Here is a 14,629-nt window from a genome sequence, read left to right as displayed (position 1 = left end):
CAGTTCTGTCCTAGAACATGCTATGTACACCAGGTTGGCCTCAAACTCATAGAGATCTTTGACTCCTGAGTTCTAGGATTAAAGGTGTGCACAAATGAATGGCATAAGTTTCAGTGGCATTTGAATTTTCATTTGAAAGAGTCAAAGAGTTAAAGTGTATGCAATATCACCATTTCTTCTTTCTTTTCCTGTTAGCAGACTCTTTCTGATATGATTTTTACATACCCTAATTCCTACATATTGTCAGTGCAAAAACACAAGTCTTGGGTTAAAAGGTTAAGAGATGGGTTTATTCTGGTGTTGTGGTTTGCCCTGGAGTTATCTGTATTTTAATTCTAATTCCACTTCCCCAAGGACTGCTGCATAGTCATGTGCTCAGGACTCAGGTGGCTTCACCAGAACCTTCTCCCCATTGAACTTGTAAAATACAGGTGAGGGGCAGGTACAGGAGAGAAGAAAGCCTGTCATTGGAGGAGAAGGAAGGATGGGCGGGAGAAAAGTTTGAAGGAAGAAGAGGAGACTGGAACGGAAAGGAGGAAGAGACAGGAGGGAGAGGGCGAGAAGCCATGGCAGGTGATGTTAAGATTCCGCTTTGGGTATTTACAGGTTGTTATTAATGTTCTTAAGGGATGGATAGTACTGGGCTTTGTATGTTTAGGTGGGCAATTATAGCTTACCAATTGGGTCAAAGATTATTGTGTTGTGTGTTCTTTTGTGTGACAGTTTGAGTGTAGGAAAGTGTGCAGCGGTAGGAGACACTCGGTCGCACAGAGTTGGGATGTGTTTCCGCCAAGATATCTAGCAGATATCTTGGGGCACTGCGGTGCCGGACCAAGCAAGGTAAAAGACAACATTACATTTTTAATTTTTTATATTTTTACAACAACATTCTGGGGGGAAATATGAGTCCCAGGCCACAGATATAGGTCATCTTGTAGAACTAGAGTTTTAAAAAGGTTACTCATTGTCAGAGTCCGGATGTGCAGGGCCGGACGTGCCTGAGGGAGAGCCAGAGATAGGACTTGCCAAACCAGCTATCAGCCCCAAGGACATTGACCATCTGTAGCCACCCCCTCCCCTCCCCTTCCTTCACCCCCCTGAGTGAGATGAGCCACCCTACCTGCCTGCCGAGCTGCTAGAGAGCACGTACTCCTTGCTGATGTAATTTCGCGCCGAAAGTAACTGCACCATTTGAATTGACCAATCATGTGAATTGCGCGAATGCCCCTAACCTCCCGTATATAAAGCCCTGAGTTTGGAAGCTCGGGGTCCATTCCACTGTCTCCTGTGTGGGATACGTATCCACCCGGGATCCTGCTAATAGGGATCTCGTTAATAAAAGTTACCTCTTGCTGTTACATCAAGACAGACTGGCTACTCGTGATTCCTGGGGGCACCCCACCCCGCGATTGGAGCGAGAGACTCGGCTCCCTGTTTAGGGGTATGCTCTTTCAATCTCAAATCTATTTTCCAAGGTGGCAGCAGTTTATGAAGTTTTTATAGTGACAGAACGAAGAAAGTTGTAAATCAACAAGCTTTTTTTTTTCTTTTTTTTTCTTTTTTTTTTCTTTTTTTCGGAGCTGGGGACTGAACCCAGGGCCTTGTGCTTGCTAGGCAAGCGCTCTACCACTGAGCTAAATCCTCAACCCCAACAAACTTTTTACATATATTGCTGAGCATGAAAGGTATGTTGATTACAACAGAAGTGGGAAATCTCTGTTGAGTTCCTAGGTGGTATCAAAAGACATTCTTGGCTTTGGGGCTCGTAGAAGCAAAAGAACTTATTCCAACAAATCAAAGGGATTTAACTAATACTCCTAAGGATATTAGGTCAGACCCAGTAGTAGGTAATGAGTGGGTATCACGGAGGTAAGATAGCTCAGAAAGTTTGTGATTAGGATCTGGATGTACGCCATTCCAACCACTCCACAGTTATTGAATTGTTTAGTTTTTATAGACACGCTTCTTTCCAGGACCTCAATATTTCCAGTTCATAATATTTACTGTTATTTAAAATTTGTTCGTATTCTTTTCAAGTCTGAAAAGTATCAACCAACCTTTTCTAAAACTTAAATGTTGACTCTATTAGACCATACCTTTTACCCCTTTTTTTCAACATTTTAAAAATTGTATTAGTTATTTTATTTATTTACATTTCAAATGTTATCCTCCTTTCCAGCTAAACCCCCTATCCTTTCCCTTGTTCCTCCTGCTTCTAGGAGGGTGCTCTCCCACCCACCCACCCACCTCCTCCTACCTCCATGCTCTATCATTCTCCTGTGCTGGGGCATCTAGCCTCCATAGGACCAAGGGGCTCCCCTCCCATTAATGCCAGACAAGGTAATCCTCTGCTACATATGCAGCTGGAGCCATGGGTCCCTGCCACATGTACTCTGGTTGGTGTTTTAATTCCTGGGAGCTTTGGGGGGCGGTCTGGTTGTTTGTTATTGCAGTTCTTTCTATGGGCTTACAAACCCCTTCAGCTCCTTCACTCCTTCCTCTAACTTCTCCATACTTAGTCCAATGATTGGCTGCAAGCATCCACCTCTATTGGTCATGCTCTGGCAGTGCCTCTTGAGACAGCTGTTTCAGGCTCCTGTCAGCAAGTGTTTCTTGGCATTAGCAATAGTGTCTGGGTTTGGTATCTGCAGATAGGATGAATTTTCAGGTGGGGCAGTCTCTGGATGGCCTTTCCTTCAGTCTCTGCTCTACTCTTTGTTCCTGCATTTCCTTTTGACAGGAGCAATCCTGGATTAATATTTTTGAGATGGGTGATTTCTGATTTTTACAAAGCAAGTTGATTGCATCCTTGTTGTACAGTTTTTTTTTTATTTTTCTTTTTTTTTTTTTATTAACTTGAGTATTTCTTATATACATTTCAAGTGTTATTCCCTTTCCCGGTTTCCGGACAAACATCACCCTCCCCCCTCCCCTTCCTTATGGGTGTTCCCCTCCCAAACCTCCCCCCATTGCCACCCTCCCCGCATAGTCTAGTTCACTGGGGGTTCAGTCTTAGCAGGACCCAGGGCTTCCCCTTCCACTGGTGCTCTTACTAGGATATTCATTGCTACCTATGGGGACAGAGTCCAGGGTCAGTCCATGTATAGTCTTTAGGTAGTGGCTTAGTCCCTGGAAGCTCTGGTTGCTTGACATTGTTGTACTTTTGGGGTCTCGAGCACCTTCAAGCTCTTCCAGTTCTTTCTCTGATTCCTTCAACGGGGGACCTATTCTCAGTTCAGTGGTTTGCTGCTGGCATTCGCCTCTGTATTTGCTGTATTCTGGCTGTGTCTCTCAGGAGCGATCTACATCCGGCTCCTGTCGGTCTGCACTTCTTTGCTTCATCCATCTTGTCTAATTGGGTGGCTGTATATGTATGGGCCACCTGTGGGGCAGGCTCTGAATGGGTGTTCCTTCAGTCTCTGTTTTAATCTTTGCCTCTCCCTTCCCTGCCAAGGGTATTCTTTTTCCTCATTTAAAGAAGGAGTGAAGCATTCACATTTTGATCATCCGTCTTGAGTTTCCTTTGTTCTAGGGATCTAGGGTAATTCAAGCATTTGGGCTAATAGCCACTTATCAATGAGTGCATACCATGTATGTCTTTCTGTGAGTGGGATAGCTCACTCAGGATGATATTTTCCAGTTCCAACCATTTGCCTACGAATTTCATAAACTCGTTGTTTTTGATAGCTGAGTAATATTCCATTGTGTAGATGTACCACATTTTCTGTATCCATTCCTCTGTTGAAGGGCATCTGGGTTCTTTCCAGTTTCTGGCTATTATAAATAAGGCTGCGATGAACATAGTGGAGCACGTGTCTCTTTTATATGTTGAGGCATCTTTTGGGTATATGCCCAAGAGAGGTATGGCTGGATCCTCAGGCAGTTCAATGTCCAATTTTCTGAGGAACCTCCAGACTGATTTCCAGAATGGTTTTACCAGTCTGCAATCCCACCAACAATGGAGGAGTGTTCCTCTTTCTCCACATCCTCGCCAGCATCTGCTGTCACCTGAGTTTTTGATCTTAGCCATTCTCACTGGTGTGAGGTGAAATCTCAGGGTTGTTTTGATTTGCATTTCCCTTATGACTAAAGATGTTGAACATTTCTTTAGGTGTTTCTCAGCCATTCGGCATTCCTCAGCTGTGAATTCTTTGTTTAGCTCTGAACCCCATTTTTTAATAGGGTTATTTGTTTCCCTGCGGTCTAACTTCTTGAGTTCTTTGTATATTTTGGATATAAGGCCTCTATCTGTTATAGGATTGGTAAAGATCTTTTCCCAATCTGTTGGTTGCCGTTTTGTCCTAACCACAGTGTCCTTTGCCTTACAGAAGCTTTGCAGTTTTATGAGATCCCATTTGTCGATTCTTGATCTTAGAGCATAAGCCATTGGTGTTTTGTTCAGGAAATTTTTTCCAGTGCCCATGTGTTCCAGATGCTTCCCTAGTTTTTCTTCTATTAGTTTGAGTGTGTCTGGTTTGATGTGGAGGTCCTTGATCCACTTGGACTTAAGCTTTGTACAGGGTGATAAGCATGGATCGATCTGCATTCTTCTACATGTTGCCCTCCAGTTGAACCAGCACCATTTGCTGAAAATGCTATCTTTTTTCCATTGGATGGTTTTGGCTCCTTTGTCAAAAATCAAGTGACCATAGGTGTGTGGGTTCATTTCTGGGTCTTCAATTCTATTCCATTGGTCTATCTGTCTGTCTCTGTACCAATACCATGCAGTTTTTATCACTATTGCTCTGTAATACTGCTTGAGTTCAGGGATAGTGATTCCCCCTGAAGTCCTCTTATTGTTGAGGATAGCTTTAGCTATCCTGGGTTTTTTGTTATTCCAGATGAATTTGCAAGTTGTTCTGTCTAACTCTTTGAAGAATTGGATTGGTATTTTGATGGGGATTGCATTGAATCTGTAGATTGCTTTTGGTAAAATGGCCATTTTTACTATATTAATCCTGCCAATCCATGAGCATGGGAGATCTTTCCATCTTCTGAGGTCTTCTTCAATTTCTTTCCTCAGTGTCTTGAAGTTCTTATTGTACAGATCTTTTACTTGCTTGGTTAAAGTCACACCGAGGTACTTTATAGTATTTGGGTCTATTATGAAGGGTGTCGTTTCCCTAATTTCTTTCTCGGCTTGTTTCTCTTTTGTATAGAGGAAGGCAACTGATTTATTTGAGTTAATTTTATACCCAGCCACTTTGCTGAAGTTGTTTATCAGCTTTAGTAGTTCTCTGGTGGAACTTTTGGGATCACTTAAATATACTATCATGTCGTCTGCAAATAGTGATATTTTGACCTCTTCTTTTCCGATCTGTATCCACTTGATCTCCTTTTGTTGTCTGATTGCTCTGGCTAGAACTTCAAGAACTATATTGAATAAGTAGGGAGAGAGTGGGCAGCCTTGTCTAGTCCCTGATTTTAGTGGGATTGCTTCAAGTTTCTCTCCATTTAGTTTAATGTTAGCAACTGGTTTGCTGTATATGGCTTTTACTATGTTTAGGTATGGGCCTTGAATACCTATTCTTTCCAGGACTTTTATCATGAAGGGGTGTTGAATTTTGTCAAATGCTTTCTCAGCATCTAATGAAATGATCATGTGGTTCTGTTCTTTCAGTTTGTTTATATGATGGATCACGTTGATGGTTTTCCTTATATTAAACCATCCCTGCATGCCTGGGATGAAGCCTACTTGATCATGGTGGATGATTGTTTTGATGTGCTCTTGAATTCGGTTTGCCAGAATTTTATTGAGTATTTTTGCGTCGATATTCATAAGGGAAATTGGTCTGAAGTTCTCTTTCTTTGTTGGGTCTTTGTGTGGTTTAGGTATAAGAGTAATTGTGGCTTCATAGAAGGAATTCGGTAGTGCTCCATCTGTTTCAATTTTGTGGAATAGTTTGGATAATATTGGTATGAGGTCTTCTATGAAGGTTTGATAGAATTCTGCACTAAACCCGTCTGGACCTGGGCTCTTTTTGGTTGGGAGACCTTTAATGACTGCTTCTATTTCCTTAGGAGTTATGGGGTTGTTTAACTGGTTTATCTGTTCCTGATTTAACTTCGATACCTGGTATCTGTCTAGGAAATTGTCCATTTCCTGAAGATTTTCAAGTTTTGTTGAATATAGGTTTTTATAGTAAGATCTGATGATTTTTTGAATTTCCTCTGAATCTGTAGTTATGTCTCCCTTTTCATTTCTGATTTTGTTAATTTGGACGCACTCTCTGTGTCCTCTCGTTAGTCTGGCTAAGGGTTTATCTATCTTGTTGATTTTCTCAAAGAACCAACTTTTGGTTCTGTTGATTCTTTCTATGGTCCTTTTTGTTTCTACTTGGTTGATTTCAGCTCTGAGTTTGATTATTTCCTGCCTTCTACTCCTCCTGGGTGTATGTGCTTCTTTTTGTTCTAGAGCTTTTAGGTGTGCTGTCAAGCTTCTGACATATGCTCTTTCCTGTTTCTTTCTGCAGGCACTCAGCGCTATGAGTTTTCCTCTTAGCACAGCTTTCATTGTGTCCCATAAGTTTGGGTATGTTGTACCTTCATTTTCATTAAATTCTAAAAAGTTTTTAATTTCTTTCTTTATTTCTTCCTTGACCAGGTTATCATTGAGTAGAGCATTGTTCAATTTCCACGTATATGTGGGCATTCTTCCCTTATTGTTATTGAAGACCAGTTTTAGGCCGTGGTGGTCCGATAGCACGCATGGGATTATTTCTATCTTTCTGTACCTGTTGAGGCCCGTTTTTTGACCAATTATATGGTCAATTTTGGAGAAAGTACCATGAGGAGCTGAGAAGAAGGTATATCCTTTTGCTTTAGGATAGAATGTTCTATAAATATCCGTTAAGTCCATTTGGCTCATGACTTCTCTTAGTCTGTCTACATCTCTGTTTAATTTCTGTTTCCATGATCTGTCCATTGATGAGAGTGGGGTGTTGAAATCTCCCACTATTATTGTGTGAGGTGCAATGTGTGTTTTGAGCTTTAGTAAGGTTTCTTTTACATATGTAGGTGCCCTTGTATTTGGGGCATAGATATTTAGGATTGAGACTTCATCTTGGTGGATTTTTCCTTTGATGAATATGAAGTGTCCTTCCTTATCTTTTTTGATGACTTTTAGTTGAAAATTGATTTTATTTGATATTAGAATGGCTACTCCAGCTTGCTTCTTCTGACCATTTGCTTGGAAAATTGTTTTCCAGCCTTTCACTCTGAGGTAATGTCTGTCTTTGTCTCTGAGGTGTGTTTCCTGTAGGCAGCAAAATGCAGGGTCCTCGTTCCGTATCCAGTTTGTTAATCTATGTCTTTTTATTGGGGAGTTGAGGCCATTGATATTGAGAGATATTAAGGAATAGTGATTATTGCTTCCCGTTATATTCATATTTGGAAGTGAGGTTATGATTGTGTGCTTTCATTCTCTTTGTTTTGTTGCCAAGATGATTAGTTTCTTGCTTCTAGGGTATAGCTTGCCTCCTTATGTTGGGCTTTACCCTTTATTATCCTTTGTAGTGCTGGATTTGTAGAAAGATATTGTGTAAATTTGGTTTTGTCATGGAATATCTTGGTTTCTCCATCTATGTTAATTGAGAGTTTTGCAGGATACAGTAACCTGGGCTGGCATTTGTGTTCTCTTAGGGTCTGTATGACATCTGTCCAGGATCTTCTGGTCTTTATAGTTTCTGGCGAAAAGTCTGGTGTGATTCTGATAGGTCTGCCTTTATATGTTACTTGACCTTTTTCCCTTACTGCTTTTAATATTCTTTCTTCATTTTGTGCGTTTGGTGTTTTGACAATTATGTGACGGGAGGTGTTTCTTTTCTGGTCCAATCTATTTGGAGTTCTGTAGGCTTCTTGTATGCCTATGGGTATCTCTTTTTTTAGGTTAGGGAAGTTTTCTTCTATGATTTTGTTGAAGATATTTACTGGTCCTTTGAGCTGGGAGTCTTCACTCTCTTCTATACCTATTATCCTTAGGTTTGATCTTCTCATTGAGTCCTGGATTTCCTGTATGTTTTGGACCAGTAGCTTTTTCCGCTTTACATTATCTTTGACAGTTGAGTCAATGATTTCTATGGAATCTTCTGCTCCCGAGATTCTCTCTTCCATCTCTTGAATTCTGTTGGTGAAGCTTGTATCTACAGCTCCCTGTCTTTTCTTTTGATTTTCTATGTCCAGGGTTGTTTCCATGTGTTCTTTCTTGATTGCTTCTATTTCCATTTTTAATTCCTTCAACTGTTTGATTGTGTTTTCCTGGAATTCTTTCAGGGATTTTTGCGATTCCTCTCTGTAGGCTTCTACTTGTTCTCTAAGGGAGTTCTTTATGTCTTTCTTGAAGTCCTCCAGCATCATGATCAAATATGATTTTGAAACTAGGTCTTGCTTTTCTGGTGTGTTTGGATATTCCGTGTTTGCTTTGGTGGGAGAATTGGGCTCCGATGATGCCATGTAGTCTTGGTTTCTGTTGCTTGGGTTCCTGTGCTTGCCTCTCGCAATCAGATTATCTCTAGTGTTACTTTGTTCTGCTATTTCTGACAGTGGCTAGACTGTCCTATAACCTGTGTGTCAGGAGTGCTGTAGACCTGTTTTCCTGTTTTCTTTCAGCCAGTTATGGGGACAGAGTGTTCTGCTTTCGGGCGTGTAGTTTTTCCTCTCTACAGGTCTTCAGCTGTTCCTGTGGGCCTGTGTCTTGAGTTCACCAGGCAGGTTTCTTGCAGGGGAAAAATTGGTCCTACCTGTGGTTCCAAGGCTCAAGTTTGCTCGTGGGGTACTGCCTAAGTCCTCTCCGCTGTGGCAGCAACCGGGAAAATCTGTGCCGCTCCTTCCGGGAGCCTCCGTGCACCAGGGTTTCAGATGACGTTTGGTGTTTTCCTCTGGCGCCTGGATGTGCACAGAGTGCAGTCTCTTCTGGTTTCCCAGGCGTGTCCGCCTCTCTGAAGGTTCAGCTCTCCCTCCCACGGGATTTGGGTGCAGAGAACTGTTTATCCGGTCTGTTTCCTTCAGGTTCCGGCAGTGTCTCAGGCGCAGGGGTCCTGCCGCTCCCGGGCCCTCCCCTACGGGAACCCAGAGGCCTTATACAGTTGCCTCTTGGGCCAGGGATGTGGGCAGGGGTGGGCAGTGTTGGTGGTCTCCTCTGCTCTGCAGCCTCAGGAGTGCCCACCTGATCAGGCGGTGAGGTCTCTCTCCCACGGGGTTTGGGAGCAGAGAGCTGCTGCGGTCCGGGATCCGCCGGTGTTGTACAGTTTTGAGATAATTTAATTTGTTAAAATCCTCTTCACAACATGATATTACAATAGCCTTCTTCTGGGACTTGAAAACAGCCATATTACACAGAATTCGACATTACATCCTAAAGGCATTCTTTCGAAGGAAATTTTGGGTTCATGAGTACTTTCAATACCAGTCTAGCGGTATTGGCCTCTTCCCAGCATGCAATTTCAGTAATTGTCTCAGTGCTGAGTGAAGCCCCAGGACAACTTCCTGAAGTGCACTTAACTAACTTGAAGGTTTTGTAAACTGCTGCGCATATAGTTCTGATAACTGTGACGATATGTCAATCTGACATATACACTATGCATTCCTAATCTTACCATTTTATCCTAAAGTTATAAGCAGCAATAGAAATTCCAATCTGCTATCTTTTGAAGAAAGCAAATGTTTAAGGAAATGTTTAAGAACTACCAACCAAAGAGTACATGTGGCAGGGACTCATGGCTCCAGCTGCATATGTAGCAGAGGATGGCCTTGTTTATGTCACATTAGCCTCTATTAAAATGAAGACAGTCTGCCTCTGCTGTGTGTCTGTTGGGCCATCAGAGTCAGTCTGATGTCCTTTAAGTTACTATGAGGGAAACATTTAAATTTTATTTGGAAAATGATCCATTTTTTTCCCAGCATGTTGCTGCAATCTGATTTTTGCCACAATGTGATGCTGCCAACTGGTTTTGCCATGCGAAATAGCGTTTGCAGTGCCAGTGACATAGGCAAATAAAAATAATCTGTGACGGGAATATAAAGCCCGAGTGACAATTTGTTCAAGTGCAAAAGGATGGTGACTCCATAAGGGAGTGAGACTTCTTTTTATAATAGTTAAGGGGGATTTATATTTTACCTCATGTGCTATCTGTATGGGGTCTTATTCTGGATAAATTGTTAAATTGTGATATGTTTTGGATCAAGTTTTCTTTCTTGCAATGGGCCGATTGAAAAGGAAATCGTCAGTTGGCAGAGTGAGGCTTGAAAGGTTCCGGTAAGATGTTGGATGTCACAGGGGTGAGGCTCTAAGAAGCTGGCGGCACAGTTGTTAGTGAGGGAACTTTGTTTTTGATTCGGCCTTTTGTCTACATGCTAGCTAATCTTGCTAACTGGCATTGGCCTTGAGTGAAAATCACAGTTCTCATTCAGAAGGTTTCATCCATGACGTCAGCCTGTGTCAACATCAGGTGCTGGATTTAGTGACCCAACTTTCTTATTTAAATAGAAACCACTTGATTTATGACCTATTTTATTAAAAAATTCACACTCTTTCACTATACACAAGAAGTAAGATGAGTCTACCCTGGACAGATGAGTCTATTTTAGACATTTGACCAAAGTGTTTTGCCAGAAATTATGTACCACAAAATTGTAAGCAGAAAGGACAGTAAATCACAGGAGCATTAAAATCAAGTTTACTAAGGTGGACCATGGAAATTCACCAGGAAAGAAGAAAAAAAATTACCTCCTGCAGACATTTAAAAGAAATAGCAATTGCTCAAATCTGCTGACAGTGAGTAAGAGGACAGTTTTTAATAATCTTATTGATGAATTCAAAGTCCTGGAAGTGAAGCTAAGGATTTGCCTGGAGTTTCCCAGGGTCCCAGTGAGGTGAGTTTCCCTCATTAATTTAAGCTACAATTTCCAGGAATCTCTTTGGGAATAAGCTAGATTATATTTAAAAGACAATCACTTATTGCTTAGCCTTTCTTTGACTTTGATAATCAGAATCTCTCCCCCAGTCCCAGCATCAGGGGCTATGTTGCTGAAGAATGATTGATAGGCAGGTCGGTTGGGAAAAACTGCCTTTTTAATTGACTGGGGAATTTCCTCCACTGTAATGAAACTTGTTGTGCCTTTTGACCTGTCCAATGGTTTTTATCTTTCTGCTGGCTCTGTTCCTTTATCTTCATATTCTTTTCCTCTTCTTTTTCTTCCTTTGGAGCTTTCACCTTTATTTCTAGAAGAAGACACGATAAAGAAATAGTGTTGTAATCATAACTGTGATACTAGAACCATCACCAAACAGACACGGTCTAAATGAATAAATGAATGAATTAATGAATACAGGAATCGTGTCTACCTTTCTGCTCACTGCCATTCTTTACCAAGTTTCTTGCGTTTAAATGTTTGTTTTATGCTTATTTTTATGGAGTTGACTTTTTAAATGTTTAATTTTAATAAAAATATATATGATATGTAGTAAGGAAAGTTTGGCATCCTTTCCAGTCATGGTGGAACCTTAGGAAGAAACTCATATTTCTTTTCTTGCTTAATCTTGTTCATAAGCACTTGAGCTATTGTTTCTTAATTTACCTGTGTATGTGTTGGTATATGTGTGTGTGTGTGTGTTTGTGTGTTTATGTGTGCTTGTGTGTGTTTGTATGCATGTGTTTGTGTGTGTGTGTGTTTGTATGTACGTGTTTGTGTGCGTGTGTGTGCGTGTGTAGGTTCATATGCCACGGCATCCATGTGGAAGGTGGAGGAGAATTTGACTGTATGGATTCATCTTCCACCATATAGATATTAGATTGAACTCAGGTTGGCAGACTGGGCAGCAGGTGCGTTTAGCCATCTCTCCAGCCCCATGCTATTGGTTTGAAACGAGTCCTGTTTATTAGTATTACTGTAGAAATATCACATATTTAGCACATGTGCTTCTTGGGCAAAATTATTATTTTTAGGTTGCTGTAAATGAGGCACTTGGTTTACATTGTACCCTTAATATTCACCATGGTGGTTCTGTGTAGAATACCTAAAGATCTGACTTTTAGAATCTTCAAAAGATGATTTTTTTTTGCAACATTTGTTTTTCCCATTTTCTTGCTGAGAGGTTCATGGTTACTCATTTCTAACAGTGTTGGAGACAGCATGACAACTAACTTCAGGAGCCTGAATACCTCTTCAATTTCTCAATTCCTGTGCACACAGATTTACTATGATCGTCAAAGAAAGCCAGAAACAGTGGAAGGAGGGGAAGCAGCATGCTTTCCCTGTCTTTACATTCAATGGAATTACCAGGTGACTAGGTGTAATTCCGAATGTTGATTAACAGTCTGCACCCTAGTTCACTGGGATCTAATCTAACATCATTGACTGGGTCTATTTATGCCACAGATGCCTTGATGAAATCTGTAGGGTTATTTTTGTCTTTACATGTTTTCTTAAATGTGAGCGTATTGTTTCCTGGCATGTTTTTGACATGGTTTATATATTTACCTTTTTATGTGTATGTATTTGTTACCATGTATTGTGAAAAGTCCCCTTTTGGGACTGTTGTAGAAACTTTTACGAAGTAGTGTTGAGCCTTGTTTGGGGGAAAAAAGTCTCTAGATGTGGGCCCTGAGGTTTTGTAGCTTGGTTCCTCCTCCAGTTTACTCTCTGCTTCCTGATTGGGGATATTGCTGTGACCATTTGGTCTCCTTCTCTTGCCACTGTGACTTCCCTACTGGAACTACTTTATCAAGTTACACCAGACTAGCAAATAAAATCATGGCTTCTAGGAGAAATACCAGGCCAACTTCCTGTGAGTCTTAGACCAGACCTTTTTTGTTTTTATCAGCTGATCAATATATAACTTTATTAATTGTATGTTTTTCTTTAGAAATACATGATTTAATGTAACAAATTAACCCAATGAATTATGCATTCCCACACTGAGCTCATATATAATTTGACTGTAACAACTAGCCTGTGTGAAGATTATATAATACTCTACTTCCTCTCTCAGTGACACCGTAAAATTTTGTACTTAAGAAGTCTGGACAGTACTAGAGTATTGAACTTAGTACAACGAAGTAAAAATAATTTAAAAATTCAGAACTACAAGCTAAAACAAACAAACAAAACAAAACAAAACACCATAAGGACAAACAGAAGGCTTTGGGTCGTTTGTTTGCATAAGAGCTGGAAGAAGAAAGAGACATAAACTTGAGGTGAACTTAGGAGATAGAACACCTACCAGATTTCCTCCTTTTATTTTTTCTTTCATATTTTGTATGTCACGACTGACACAAAAAATGCGTTGATTTGGGGGGGGTACCAATAAGTTATAGTAAGGTTATTTACACATATAGAGTTCATGAGCAGTTATGTTTGAGTATATTTATGAATACATACGTGAATCTAAATTGAACCAGTGGTGATTTCATGTAATGATAATAACATTTAAATAATAAATGGCAATCTAAAGCACAATTGTTAGTGTTAGATTCATCCAAATTTCCTCCGTTTCTGAACTAAAGCTGGCCTGGATGTGTGCCTTGTGGCACTCTCCACTCCTCCTGTGAGCCTCCCTGTCCCTGCCTCAGGTCAGCCTTGTTACCTGAGTGGTTTGTTTTCTCTTTCCTTTAAGGAGTCTTCCAAGGTCCACCTTTCCTGTGTTTCCCAGGAGGACTTTAAGCATTCGTGGTGTCTCTTCTTTTGGTGGGAAAAGAAAGGCAGGTCTTGTTCTTGGAGGGATTGCCTGTGTGTTCTTTCCCTTCTGGCTTAAAAGAACTCTGGTGACAGGAAGAACATTGTTTTGGTAGTTCTGTGACAGCTTCAAGAGTCTCCCTGAAAAGCGCTAAATTTTTTGCCCCTGAGTTTTCAGTGGGCACTCACTTTCACTTTGGGGTATATTTTTCTTTTTTCTTTTAAATAATATTAAATTTTTAAAATTTTATTTTATTGTTTTTTAGTTATTCACTTTACATCCTGCTCAATGGCCCCTGCAGGTCACCCATCACACAATCCATCCCCATTTCCCTTCCCCTTCTCCTCAGAGCCAGTGTGGGCCACCCTAGGTATCCGCCCCACCTTGGCACTTCAAGTCTTTATGTTGCTAGGCATTGGGGAAAGCTGTTATTTCATATAACACAATTACCTTCATCTTAGATTTTATAGAGAAAAATCTAACTTTCTCCACCTTAATCTCTACATATAGCACCTCACTCTGTAGTTCCATTTGGCCTGGGACTTACTCCAATCCTCCTGCCTCAGCCTTCTAAGTGCTGGGACACTATGCACGCACTATTACACCTGCTTCTGTGAGGGCTTGAAAGGTCATACTTGGCTTTCTTCATGAGAAGCTTTTTAGAAGTTGGATAATGCAGCAAAATTTCCTGGAGAGTCTTTTTGTCCAGAGTTAAAAGATTGGCAAACCCGTGGGCCACCACATCCGCTGTCCGGCGGTTTCCTCCTCCTTTTGCCAGAAGGCTGTGAGACATGAAAGCAGGTTTTCAGTCACTGGTTTCACTCACCCTCCATTCATTTCACTCTTTTTAAAAATCTCAAACAGAACTACAAATTTAATTATTCAGTTATAGATTTTAGACTTGGTATCACAAGGCTAGTTTGTAAGATGTCGATTTACTGTCAACATAGTAAGTCC

The 14,629-nt window shown here is 40.9% G+C and overlaps 1 protein-coding gene across 1 annotated transcript in view; it reads right to left on the bottom strand.

Moving 5' to 3' along the window:
* Nucleotides 1–10,193: 10,193 nt before the first annotated feature.
* Nucleotides 10,194–14,629, bottom strand: part of Cngb3 (cyclic nucleotide gated channel subunit beta 3) — a 248,128-nt gene continuing 243,692 nt past the window's right edge. The window contains exons 16-18 of the mRNA NM_001271238.1: nt 14,308–14,454; nt 13,583–13,757; nt 10,194–11,218 (exon numbers count right to left, since the gene is read on the bottom strand). Of these exons, the coding sequence (NP_001258167.1) occupies nt 11,213–11,218; nt 13,583–13,757; nt 14,308–14,454 (328 nt within the window). The 3' untranslated portion in view covers nt 10,194–11,212. The remainder of the gene's footprint in view (nt 11,219–13,582; nt 13,758–14,307; nt 14,455–14,629) is intronic.

The sequence above is a fragment of the Rattus norvegicus genome, chromosome 5 (genome assembly GCF_036323735.1).
Source record: "Rattus norvegicus strain BN/NHsdMcwi chromosome 5, GRCr8, whole genome shotgun sequence".
In the NCBI taxonomy this organism is placed as follows: domain Eukaryota; kingdom Metazoa; phylum Chordata; class Mammalia; order Rodentia; family Muridae; genus Rattus; species Rattus norvegicus.
Note: the sequence above shows the minus strand (reverse complement) of the source record. Positions and strands in the feature narration are given on the sequence as shown.